This window comes from Netta rufina, assembly GCF_964035555.1.
Source record: "Netta rufina genome assembly, chromosome: 1".
NCBI classification, from domain to species: domain Eukaryota; kingdom Metazoa; phylum Chordata; class Aves; order Anseriformes; family Anatidae; genus Netta; species Netta rufina.
Window position 1 is genome coordinate 168960954 of NC_140123.1, and position 13060 is coordinate 168974013.

The following is a 13060-nucleotide window of genomic DNA, read 5'->3' on the forward strand; positions in this document are numbered from 1 at the left end:
TCCTTTAGGAGTTTTCTGTGGGTGAGTCACAATTAAGTAATTTGAGAACGAATCTGGTATCATCATTGGCAAAATGTCCACAGGCAGTTAGACCTAAAGCACTGAGGAGATCATTGGCCACTTTATTGATATTGACACTTGGGTGTTAGAGCTAAAATTCCCTAATTTCCCTGTAGCTTCTTGTCCAGGAGACCCCACAATGTACTGGGGTAGGCAAACGTGTCAGTGACTGCTTTGGGTGTCAGTGTTACCGTGGATGACACAGAAATATGTTCTGTGTTTAGGAGGGCTGTGGGATGGAGTAGTCTTCAACAGGAGCTCATTCTTCAACGTATCCTGATTATTCTAAGGAAATCCTGTACATTCTGGTTCAAACAGCGTCACTAGAGACTCCTTCAGACAGGGGGAGAGAAGAAGTAGTGTTACCCAGGACTATGCTGGCCGAAATTACTAACTTGAACATTTACGGTCCCTGTCACAGCATGGATTTCTCCATGCCTTCTGCTCATACACAAACCCCCTGCACAGAATATCGGTCTCCTCCAAATGGACATACCCTGTAGAATATGTTATTACCCAAAGTGCCTCCAGCACTCCTACTGAAGCCCCAGTGCTGCTGGAGAAAAGGCGCTGTTTGCATTGAAGCTCCCACCTCCTGTGCTCCTACCCCAGCCCATCTCCTCATTCACACAATTTCCACTGAGCAGGTTGCTTAGGTCAAAGCTTCAAAACCAGATTCCTGATGATAAGCATGCTAGGCATCACCATTAAAAAAATAAATTAAAAAAATAAATCACAAGTATCTGTCCCTTGGAGCCTCCAGCCAGGTCTGGACATTTGAATCTAGGTACTCCATCAGATACTCTGACATACAAACTGAAATGTTTTTGGCCTCCGTCTTTCAGCTTCCTTGTCCTTAGAGTGGAATTAAAAACATCTTTGTCAAGCTAGCAGAGATGTTTAAAAGATTAATCGGAGTTAATGTGATACTTTGAAAACAGGTAGACTGATAAGGGCTGTTAGGAAGACAATCCTTCCCGTGAACTGCGTCTGCCCCAGGCCAGGTCCTCCTGTTTGTAGAACTAAAGCCTTGATGTTATTTGGCTGTGAGCATACAGGGGACAATGGTGACACTTCAATCACACAAAATGTTTGGTTTAGAGCAGCCTTGGATTTCAAGTAAAACTGCAGCTTGCACTTTCAAGCCGTGACAAAAGCTATGCAAAGCCCATTTCCTCTTGATTAGAGAGGCAGAGAGAGAAGTTGGTGTAAAAAAAAAAATAAGTCAGGAAACCTTGGGAAAGTGTCTGAAAGAGACTTCGGAGCCTGCTATTAGAGACATGTCCGGCCACTCCCAAAGCTCACTTCCACTTCTTTTTTTTCTTTTTCTTATTCTTTTTTTTTTTTTTTTTTTTTAATTAGTTTCTTGGCTTGCCACACAGATCAGTAAGTGTTAAAGGCTGCATGGCTGTTGATTTGCTAAAAGCCCATCTATTCAATACCACTCTGGAAATAATTGCTCATATTATGTTGGCTATTCTATATACATACATTGCCACCAGTGAATGATGGATCCCTCCTGTTCTGTTCCAGTGCTGGCATGGACGTCTGTGGCAGACATTACCCCCAGAGCAGTCTTGTAGCGTATAATGTACAGAAAGAAGTCTCAAACCCCATAAAACTGAATTTTCCAACTATATAAGAGGGTAGTTTTAAAGATTTTATGATAGTAATAATAAGGGAAATAAAGTAGAAACTTCAAAATTACGGGCAATGCTGAGAAGCAGCAATATACCTTTTCTCCGTACATTATCTTATGTCAGCTGGAGAAGGCAGACAGACATTTCCAAGAATCTTGAAATTTCACTTTTGATAGGTTAAATTTATTTTCTCAATTCTATAAGTGTGCACAGACTTGATTTTTTTTTTTCTTTCATGTATCACATCTACCTAATTTACACCTATATGTCTGAGTTATCTATTTCAGGTTATGCATATGCATTTAAAAGTCCCTAAAATGCAAGCTCCAATTTTCCAAGAAAATGCAGCTTGCTCTGAATATTCTCATTTTCAGAGAGGAGTCTGAAGTGATCCAAACATCCTGATAAGCCTTCATATTTTCTATTCTCCAGTGCTGGGAAAGTGTTGATATAGTTTATGCCGTTAGGTCCCTAAAACACAATTGTCTAAAGATGGTTTTATGCTGCAAAAATCTTTCACTTTAAGCTGATTACAAGACACTTTTATAGTTTTAGTACCAGTTTACATCCAATACACACACTTTGTGTTTTCTGTCAACAGATTTTTTACCACTGTAATAGCTCTTAGAGGTACTCCTTTTGTCTGAAGTATGTAAAACATTTCTTCCAGGAGAGATCTAGTTCTGCAATGGGCTTGACAATGACATAATAATCAATATATATTAATAACATCAAGTAAGATTATTGATCCTAAAGTTATCAGTCATCCTGAGCCTTTGCAGAGTAAAGCACAGTACTCTCTGTGCTGGGTCCCTAGGACGAGGCATGAAACTCCAGAGACCAATGAAGCTTTCCACAGGTCCAAGTCACCACTCGAGGGTGCCGAGACCTCTGGTTTCTGAATGAAAGAATAAGAGCTAAGCATTTTCAGATATTTATATCTTATTTGACCGATTAAGGGCCCCCCAAATCCTACAGTAGCAGTTCCCTGAAAGGCAGAGTAACCTTTTTAAGTGCTAGCACCTTTTCTCCCTAAATATCAAAATGGGGCAAAAGCGAAACAGGGATGGTACTGAATTTGCTTGAGATGCTGCTTTTCGAAGTTAAACTTCTGTGTGCATCTTGCAGGACAGAAAGATGCAGAAAAGTGCCACTCCCATGTGAAGAAAGTAAATGATGAAATCCTCCCCCTGTATGCAGCCACAAATTTACTCGGTAGTTGCTAAGTTATTGCTTATCTGAGTATCTGATGGTCTGAAACAATTTTAGCTGTGTTTCTCCTCCATCACCCCACCCTGCATACACATGCATAAGAGCTTTATAAGGCTGAAAACTTAAATAAAAGGAAATGGGTGTGCATGACAGAAACGGAGAGCTGTGCCGCAGCTAGAGCCGAATTCAAAATTGCGCGCAGCTTGTTGTGTGCTGTCTAAAAACAGAGGTTTCTTTGCCTTTGCTAGCGTGTAATTTTAGCTTGGGAGTTATTCCGGGGAATTGTTTCAAGGACAGAAGTTGATGCAGAGCAAAACAAAGAGCTTGGGCGCTGATACACGAGCTACTCCTCCGCTGTGCATAGGTGGTGGCGAGCGCTGCCAGGGTGCTCCTGGCCTCATGGCTGTGGTCATGGTGTCACAGGGAGCGGGCAGAGGCCTCGGTGGTCCAGAGCAAACCCCACACGCCCCTCGGGCTGCCGGGTTGTCCCACAAAAAGACGCTGAGAGGGACTTTTGGGGCTGGCTGGGGTCAGAAGGAGGCAGGGGCCGTGAGGCGCGGGGCGTGAGGTGAGGCGGGCGCGGGGCGAGGCGCGAAATGGCGGCCGCCCCGCCTGAGGGGGGCGAGGGGCGCGGAGACCCCCGGGGGCATCAGGAGAGGGAGGAAGCGGCGAGGAAGGAAGGGAGGGAGGGAGGTGGGAGAGGGGGGAAAGCCGGGGGGGCGCAGCGAGGCCCCGGGAGGAAGGAGGGACCGAGGGGCGGCCGCGGGGGTGGCGCCCCGGGCAGGAGGGCGACCCTCGCCCCGCGGGGACCCGGGGGTCGCGGCTCGTCCCCGCTCCGTGCCGCGGGGCGGCGCCGCCCCAGCCCCTCCATCCCCCCCTCTCCTCTCCCCATCTTCGGGCGGCGAGGAAATCGCCTTTTGATTGCGGAAGCCCGGCCGGAGGGCTCCGGCGGAGTCAGCCCGGGTCAGAATGGCAGCGTGGGAAGCGGCGGCCGCCTCCCCCGCCTCCTCCGCCCCCCTGCTCCTCCTCAGCCGCCGCCGGCCGGCCGCCGGGCAGCCCCCGCGCACCCCCCGGCCCCGGCCCCGGCCGCCGCCCCCCGGCGCAGGCGGGCAGGGAGGGAGCGAGGCAGGCGGCCGGGGCGTCCCGCGGCGCATGCAGCAGGCGGGCGGCCCGGCGGAGGGGGCGCCCCCGGGACCCCGCCGGGCGCGCTCGGCTTCTCGCCCCCCTCCCCGCGGGGAGCGGCTGAAGGCGGGCGGCGATGCTGAGCCATGGAGCGGGGCTCGCCCTGTGCGTGGCGCTGGCCCTGAGCGAGGTGAAGCGGGGTTGGGATGGGGGGGGGGGGGGGTGCGTGGAGGGGGGCAGCGCTCGGCGGGGCGGCTTCGCGCAGCGCCTCCTCCTCCTCCTCCTCACCGCGCTCCCCTTGCCTTCTCCCCGCAGGCAGCGCTGGGGGAGGCGGCGGGGTGCAGCGCCAACCTGACGGAGCGGCGGGTGGCCGGGCAGGGCGCCTGGCTGCGCTGGCGAGCCCGCGGCCCCGCCTGCAACTTCAGCCTGAGCGGGCGCTCCGAGGACGGGCTCCCCGCCGCCTGCCAGCCCGCCCGCGGCAGCGACGGCTCCTACGGCTGCAGCCTGCAGGGCTTGGAGGCCGGCACCTGGTACCACCTCCGCATCCAGCCGCTGGCCGGAGGGGAGCACACGGCCGTGTCCCTGCAGACAGGTAGGGCACGGGGGCGGGGGTGGCGCTGGGGGGGGGTGGGGGGGTCCCGGTGCCTCTGCCGGGGGATGGGGAGCGGGTGACTCTCTGCTCCGTGCTGTCCGGCACTTTCTGCTCTAAAAGTAAGGCTGAAGCTTCTTACATGAAGTTTCTGCCCTTGGCTTCGAGTGCAGCCGCTGAGGTGTGGTGGTGGACAGCAGCGTAAATGCTGAGTTCGGATGCACCGCTTGCTGTCAGACCCATTTCCCTGCAGTGGCCATACACGGACAGTAAATGAAGGATAAGTTCAGAAAAAGTCTAGCGGCAGATCTGCTGGCGTGACAGCTCTATGTTAAGCTCAAGTTATGTCACCAGATAAAAACAAGCAATAGTTTCTATCCGGTGATTTAAGTCCATGTCATGCATCACGCCAATTGTTTTCTGTATTGATGACCTGTAATTTGAAAATTGGAAGAACAAATCAACCACTATCAGAGTGACAGGCATGAATCACCATCGTTCCTGGGCAATAGAGTTATAATAATGAACACTCAACACTAATGATGAGGTAGAGGAGAGTTATAATAATGAACACTTGAGATGAGGTAGAGGAGAAGAGAGAACCTTAGACCACATTTTGAATTAGTGTGTGGTCATTTAGACAGTAGTTTGATTATGCCATTTATGAATTATTGGTACATAGATTTTTGCAAGACCGTAAGATGATAAAAGTGAATGAAGCAACTACTGATTGAAGGCATGTTATGTAGCTAACGTCAGTGAAAAGACTGATTAAAGTACAAGTTGACATACTGCAAATTAGTTGACAATACTTGAAGTGTGGTTTGCGTTTCGGTTCTGGATAGCAGAGATTAGTCAAAGCAAGAAATAAGAACAGAGGAGCTTTAGAGGTTTGCTTCAAAGACAGCTAGCCAGGTTGGTCTGTGGTTCCTCACTTTCCTTGATTCACATCTCTTGCATTGCTTGATAGTATATAAAATACACAAGTAGCTCTAGAATATGACAGTTTTGGGTTTTTTTGTTTGTTTGTTTGTTTGTTTTTTTCTAAAAAATATGTAGGGTTTGTTATGCCTCTCAGCAACCGATGTTGTGTTCTCGATTCCATGCATTTCAATGCTGAAGGTGGTCCAGTACCTTGTTCCCCTGTATGTTTCCACTAGGGGCAGCATTTTAAACCAGTTTTTTGGGAACTCTTCACCTGTTCCTTTGTGACATAGCGTCAGTAGTTTTGCTTTACGATCTACAGAAACTGAGTGTCTGTAGGTGTATGTTCCTGGAAACTATCTGGTGAATACGGAAGTATGAACAATATTTTCAGATATATTGTAAACAGAATTTCCACTGATTGGATGGCAGCGGAACTGAGCTATCGTGAGCCATCTAAAAATACGATGTCTGACCTTGCTACTTGGTGAGGTTCCCTTCCTGAGCAGCATGTCTTAAGAAAGATGGGATAAGCTGGCCTTTGGAGGTGCCCAGCTCGTTCCACCACCTGGGAAAGGAGCCTCGGTTAGACTAGGCACCTGAGGTTTTGATGGTTGAAGTTAAGTGAGAGGAATCCTACCTCACATTTACTTTCGCAAAATGAGTTTTTGATCGTCTGTATTGCCTTGACACAATAAATCTACACAAAGAATTTCATATATTCATATTTCATTGAGAAGCTTTAACATTTTCCTCATATTCAATCCCATTAAAACGTTCATGTGCTTATGTCTGTTGGAAGTTCAGTTTTTCATCACATTTCTTATATAAAGTGCTGGGCATCTAAACCCATAAAATATGAAATATTTTGTCAAGTTTTGAGTGTGATCTGTTCTGATCAAGGACTTCTGGTGAAAGTGATGGATAATGCATATGAACAAGCGTACTGCATAGTTACTGTTACAATGTAAATATTTGGAGAGAGCCAAATCCTTAACTGAATTTGGCCTTTTGTGTCTTTATTTTGCATTGTTCTGCATTGTCATAACTACGGTGTTTTCTGTGCTATGTACAAGTTTGATATTGTGATAGAGTGAGTGCGCAACTTGCCAGACTCCATAAACTCTTACATAATACCTCAGCGAATCTTTGAGTAGAGAAGCGGCTTCTGTTGAATTTAGGGATACAGATAACTGAAAACTAATAATGTAGGAGTAGTGATGCAGTAAACCATGATGGTCCACCAAGATGGAGTCTGTTACATCTATTTACTCAAGAAATTTTGACCTACAAATTACCAATCTGAAATGTTGAATATTTAATCCTCTCAAGGAGACCTAAAATTGGTCCTCAGAAACGATGGCAAGTGCAATCACATATGCATCGTATAAGCCAGGAATACACAGACACGCAAACACGCATGCAGTGTTGGTTTTGCTATTTTGGTAGAATAGGAAATGAAGAAAAGGCTGATAATGCCATTTATCACCTCTGAGCTACAGTTAGATTTTCCACTGGAAACCTCAGATTACAGATGTTAGCGGGCACAAGTCTGGATATTAAGTTTATTTCAGGTTATTATTTGCCATTTGTTATGCTTTTAGTGTGCATATTTATATGTCTATATAAAATATCTCTATAGATCTATAAAATCATGTAACTAGTCAACGTGCTTGACATTCTAACATCAGAACAACACATGCACCTGCTGGTCCTTTCTTGTCTCCTTTTTTGATCTCAGTAAAACTTTCTGTGACTAAGAGCTACTACAGTATGACAAAAAAAAAAAAAAAAGGTAGACTTGTGTCTTTCTTGATTTCAGAGAAAACTCTTTTAAGTCCTCAATTTTCCAAATGTTGGTGCATCACCATCACTATATTTCAGTAGTGTATTTTCAGTGAATGATTAGATTTTTTAAAGTAAATTTCCAGTTGAAAAAACAGTAGCACACGAACATAATCTAATTTACAGCTAAATTTATTAATTTCAATTCTGAATTGAAATTCGGAAGTAAAACTAGTCTTGAGAGCCATGGAAAAACAGCTTGAGAATTCCCCTGGTTTCAAATAAATCTTCTAAAATAGGCCTAAAAACATGATTTTCAACATTGTTTTCTAGGAAAGTGTTGCAATGATATGTTTTATTACTGCTTGATCCAACCTACCTGCACTGAGAGAACTGACAGATAAATAAAATTTTACCAGAAAAATTGCAAAGTATTTGAATGAAAAGAGGTTAATAATTTTATCATCTAAGACACAGACTGGCAGGGTATTTTTCCATTGCACCACACAACTGTAAGTGCCAGAAGCGTGGCTTGGCCATGTGTTTGCTCCTCTAACTTTCAAATTGTTTGGGATAAATCTGATTTATTAGCCATCTGTAAGAACAACTACTGTGACATGGCTCCAACTATAGTCTGTATAATCCTATGATCCATAATCATGTAATAATTATGATCATTGTCTCAAATGCAGAGTATAAAAAGAAAATAAATGACAATGTAGGTTGTTCTAAAGATTTTCTGTTGCATATCATCCCAAAGAAACGGGTATTTGTACTTAAAAATGGTGAAATCAAGCCCTTTGAATTAATTTTCATAAGAGTCCTTGTGAAGTAGGCCATATTTACTGTTTTACGAAAAGGAAAAATGAAGAAAAATGATTTGGTAGGAGGAGAGCTGAGGCTGAAGTCAGGAATTCACAGTCCTCAGACTGTATTTGGGGGGACTGTGTGAAATATATATACATTTCACAAGTATATATTGTTTCTGTAGAATACATTTATAGCACCTGTGCATACAAAACATTCTCCCACAAGTCAAAATGAAGATGCGGTGTAATTAAAGCAACATGAAGCCTTCTGGAAGAGAAGACCAGGAGACATTAATTCATACGGTATCAAATGGTATATAAATATCTTAGAAAATATTTTATTTCTGTGATATATCAGTGTTGTATTGTTGCCAGCAGAGACTTGTATAACAATGTAAATGGCTTTTTAAGTGTTTGTTTCCATCCAGGGCTCTTTCAGCCCAGGCACTTCCCAATCTCATTGTTCCTTTGTTCTAACGGATGTACAGAGCACTGAGTGTTTTGTTTTCTGGACCAGATAGATTAGATAAAGTCTGAATTTCTGAACTTCACCTTCCAGGCACGCAATACTTTCTTTGCTTAATGCACCTTGGAAGACGGATTGCCTAGGACAGTATAAGCACTTCCAAAGATGTAGGAGGTGTCTTCTTTTGTGGAATTTGACAAATAATGTGGATTACAAGGTTGATTACTTTTGCAGGACAAAAGAACAGTCAACCTGATTCTAACTTTGTCAGGGTTGAACTTGACAGTTATCATGACCGTTCGCTGGGTATTAGTTAAATTAAAACTGTTTCAGCCGTCGGTGCATCTGACCATATATAGTGCTGAAATTCACTTCTGACTGACAAAGTTTGACCTTTTCTGGTTAGAACAATTGCCTTCAAGGCACAAGTTTATACCCCTGCTATTCACTTTTGCCAGCATAATAGCCTTTAGTGACTTCGTGCATGTTATAGGTGGAGCTGGTACTCAAGCCCATTGTTAAGATTTCCTGATGCTTTTCATTAAAACCTCCTGTTTCAATTGCTGTAACTGAGTGAAGTTTTAACTATCTGGCCTGAAGTTTGATGTCTTTGACTTCAGTTTTATTTATTTATTTATTTATTTATTTTCCAGTTTTAAGCAAAAGTAGCTTGGCCTTAAAGAAGGAGGTCAAGAAAAGAAGAGAGTTACTCTTCTTCATTAATCATATTAATTTATTTTTCATCCTTTTTTTTTTTTTTTTTTTTTTTTTTGAACACCAGAGTCTTTTTGGTCCACACCAGGAATCTGGATTTAATCACGGAAGTAGGTTCAAGAGGGGTAGTATTTTACCCCTGAAATTCCTGCTATATCTTCCTGACAGAGTGTACCACCAAAACCTGGCACTAGTACATCTCAGCACAGTTTTGTGGGAAGGAATTAGACCTTTGGAAAAGAGTTTAAAAGGCTCCTAGCCCCATGATTCCCCTATCACTGTGTTCCTGGTTTCCTGGGGCTGACTGCGATCTCGTACTCTTTCATCTGCCTTGTTCAGGGAACAGCACAGCAGTGATTGCATTGGAAAAACAGTCTTACTGTTCTGTTTTTAAGGCACTGCTGACATGGAGTCCTCACTTACCAGCCTGTATCACAGGATCACAGAACAGCTGAGGTTGGAAGGGACCTCTGGAGGTCATCTGGTCCAACCCCCACACTCAAGCAGGTCCACTTAAAGCAAGAAGCCCAATTCTATGTCCAGGTGGCTTTTGAAGATCTCCAAGCAAGGAGACTCCACAGCTTCTGTAGGCAACGTGATCCAGTGCTCATTCACCCACACAGTATAGAGGAGCTTCCTGATCTTTAGACAGAACCTTCTGTGCTCCAGTTTTTGCCCATGCCTCTTGTCCTGGCACTGGGCACCACTGAAAAGAGCCTGGCTCCATCTTCTTTCAACACTCCCTTCAAGTATTTATAGACATTGATGAGATCCACCCTAAGCTTTCTCTTCTCCAGGCTGAACAGGCCCAGCTCTCAGCCTCTCCTCATAGGAGAGGTGCTCCAGGCCATTGATCATCTTGGTGGCCCTGCGTTGGACTCTCTGCAGTAAGTCCATGCCTCTGCTGTACTGGGGAGCCCAGAAGTGGACACAGTGCTCCAGGTGCAGCCTCACCAACACTGAGAAGAACAGAAGGATCACCTCTCTTGAACCTGCTGGCACTAATCCACTAATTTTTGAGGATGCACTCTACCCCATCATCCAGATGATTAATGTTAATCATCGGGAGATGTTAAACAGGGCTGGACCCTGGGGTACTGCGTTTATCACTGCTCTTCAACTAGACTTTGCACCACTCACCACTGCCCTCTGGGCCCAGCCATTCACCTCACTGCTCATCCAGCCCATACTTCAGCAGCTTCTTGATAAGGATCTTATGGGGAACAGTGTCAAGGCCTTACTGAAGTCCAGGAAGACAATATCTGCTGCTCTCCCCTCATCCATCAGGCTGGTCGTGTCATCATAGGAGCTTATCAGGTTGGTCAGGAATGACTTCCCCTTAGTGAATCCGTGCTGACTGCTTCTGATTTTCTTCTCCTTTATGGGCCTGGAGGTGGTTTCCAGGATTAGCTGCTCCATCCCCTTCCCAGGGACTGAGGTGAGGCTAACCAGCTTCCAGTTCCCCAAGTCCTTCTTGCCCTTCTTGAAGATAGGAGTGACGTTTGCTTTCCTCCAGTCTTCAGGCGCTTCTCCCAGTTGCCATGATTGACAAAAGGTTTTTGAGAGTGGTCTCGCAATCGCATCTGCAAGCTCTCTCAACACTTGTGGGTGCATCCCATCAGGGCCCATTGACTTGCAAATGTCCAGTTTGCTCAAGTATTCCCTGACCTGAGCCTCTTTCACCAGGGGTAAATCTGCCTTGCTTCAGCCTTTCAGCTGGTCTTTAGGACCTGGGATTTCTGGAGGCCAGTCTTGCTGGTAAGACTGAAGCAAAGGAAGCATTCAGTACCTCGGCCTTTTCACTGTCCTGTGTAACCAGGCCTCCTGTAGCAGGCTTGTATTTTCCCTAGTCTTCCTTGTGTCACTGATGTGCTTGTAGAAACCCTTCTTGTTACCCTTGATATTCCTGGCCAGATTCAGTTCCACTGGGCTTTGGCTTTCCTGACTCCATCCCTGGATGCTCTGACAGCATCTCTGCATTCCTCACAGGAACCTCTGTAGGTTTCCATTTTGTGTTTTAGTTTTTGTGTATGGCCAGGAGCTCTCTGTTCATGTTGGTCTCATGGCGATGTAGCGCTCTTGAGCTCGGAGCAGGTCATCCTTGAATATTAACCAGCTTTCCTGGGCTCCTCCTCCCTCCAGGGCTTTATCCCATGGGACTCTACCAAGCAGATCCTTGAAAAAGCCAACGTCTCCTCTCTTGAAGTCCAGATTTTCAAGCTTGCCTTGCACCCTCCTCACTGCCCTAAGGATCTTGATCTCCACCATTTCATGGTCACTGCAGCCAAGGCTGCCCTTGGCCTTCACAAGTTGTCTTCACTGAATTCCAGAAATATCCTAAATCGCCTATGCCCTGCTGTGCTGGCCCTCCAATAGATATCAGTGGCTCAAGTCCCTCAAAGGACCAGGACTTGTGAACACGAGGCTGCTCCTGTCTGTCTGTAGATGGCTTCATCTGCTCAGTCTTCCTGGTCAGGTGGCCTGTGGCAGACCCCTAATATAATGGGAGTCTAACTATATAACCATATATATTTGCGTGAAGTCTTGTGAGTGATGAAGTACCCATGGAGAGTACAAACAGCCACAGTCTTTTCTTTTGGTCATCTTTTGTTTGCTATTTCTTTAGAGTGTATGATATTTTGCAGGTCATTTTACTTGAGAGCTATTTACTAAAGACGGTAATGAACACAAAGAGTTTCTCAGATAAATAGCTCTAATTAAGTTATTAAATTGTTATTACATTCTTTCCTAAAAGCTTGCCCAGTGTACTGTTTGTTTGTGTTTTTTAATTTCTATGAACAATACTACACCAGAAGAGAAGCATGCTTAATCTGTTTGAAGAGGTTGAAGTTAATATGAAAAACAAAGATCTGGGGCACTTGAAACGGTGTAAATGCTCATGCCCATTAGTGATAAAGTGTTCGCTGTGAGTGCTAGGAAATGAAAGCCACTAGTACCATTGTATCTATAAAGCTGTGTTTCACTGAGGCGTTGAGTGTAATCTTTTTTTTTTTTCAATGTTTGATGTTTCTTATTAGTCGTTACTGTTTTACTATCATCAGATTTCCAAGGTCACGATTTACATCCACAACTGGAAGTGCTTTTCCAGAGGGGCATGTGTATGTATGTACACATACACACAAGTAACATTGCTGAACTCCGCAGGAGTCTCGTGAAGGCAGATTTCACTGATACGATGTTTTAGAAATGGAAAAGACTTCTTGAAAAGCATTGACCGTATGATGATGAAAAGGGAGAGTTTTAGAAGTTTTTGTAATGCTACGTAAAGCTTCTTTCATTCCCAATGTGAGAAATATCAGTTAGTTTTCTGTCTTATTTTGTATTTATTTATTTATTTTTAACTACAGATCCCTTACCGCCATCTCATTTTGAAATTAATAAGGAGAAAACTACATTCACCAGCTTACAAGTTCAATGGGTCCGTTCCTCAGGAAAGGTGGACTTATACAACCTAGTATTATTTGATCACAATAATACAAAGATACAAGAAGTCTCTGTACCAGGAGGATCTTCAAAAACAGAAAGCACTTTCACCAGTCTAATCCCTGGGAGTAAATACAATATTGTCCTCACTGCAGTTGCTGGAAATAAAAGTACCCCAGAACTTCACATAAGTGGATCTACTGGTAAGACTTCTTTGACTCATCAAATGACTTCTTTGTTCATTTAAGTAAAACCACTTAGAGAATTTTGCAGTTCTGCATTTTGAAACTAGCAA

General features: G+C 44.7%; 1 protein-coding gene across 2 annotated transcripts in view; it reads left to right on the forward strand.

The window, feature by feature from the left end:
* The window catches only part of PTPRB (protein tyrosine phosphatase receptor type B), a gene marked incomplete at its 3' end in the record, with an annotated part of 62658 nt that overhangs the window by 10907 nt on the left and 38691 nt on the right, over nucleotides 1-13060 (forward strand). For both annotated transcript variants that reach the window (XM_084302957.1, XM_084302956.1), the window contains exons 4-5: nucleotides 4350-4626; nucleotides 12690-12968. In XM_084302957.1, coding sequence (XP_084159083.1) covers nucleotides 4350-4626; nucleotides 12690-12968 — 556 coding nt within the window. The remainder of the gene's footprint in view (nucleotides 1-4349; nucleotides 4627-12689; nucleotides 12969-13060) is intronic.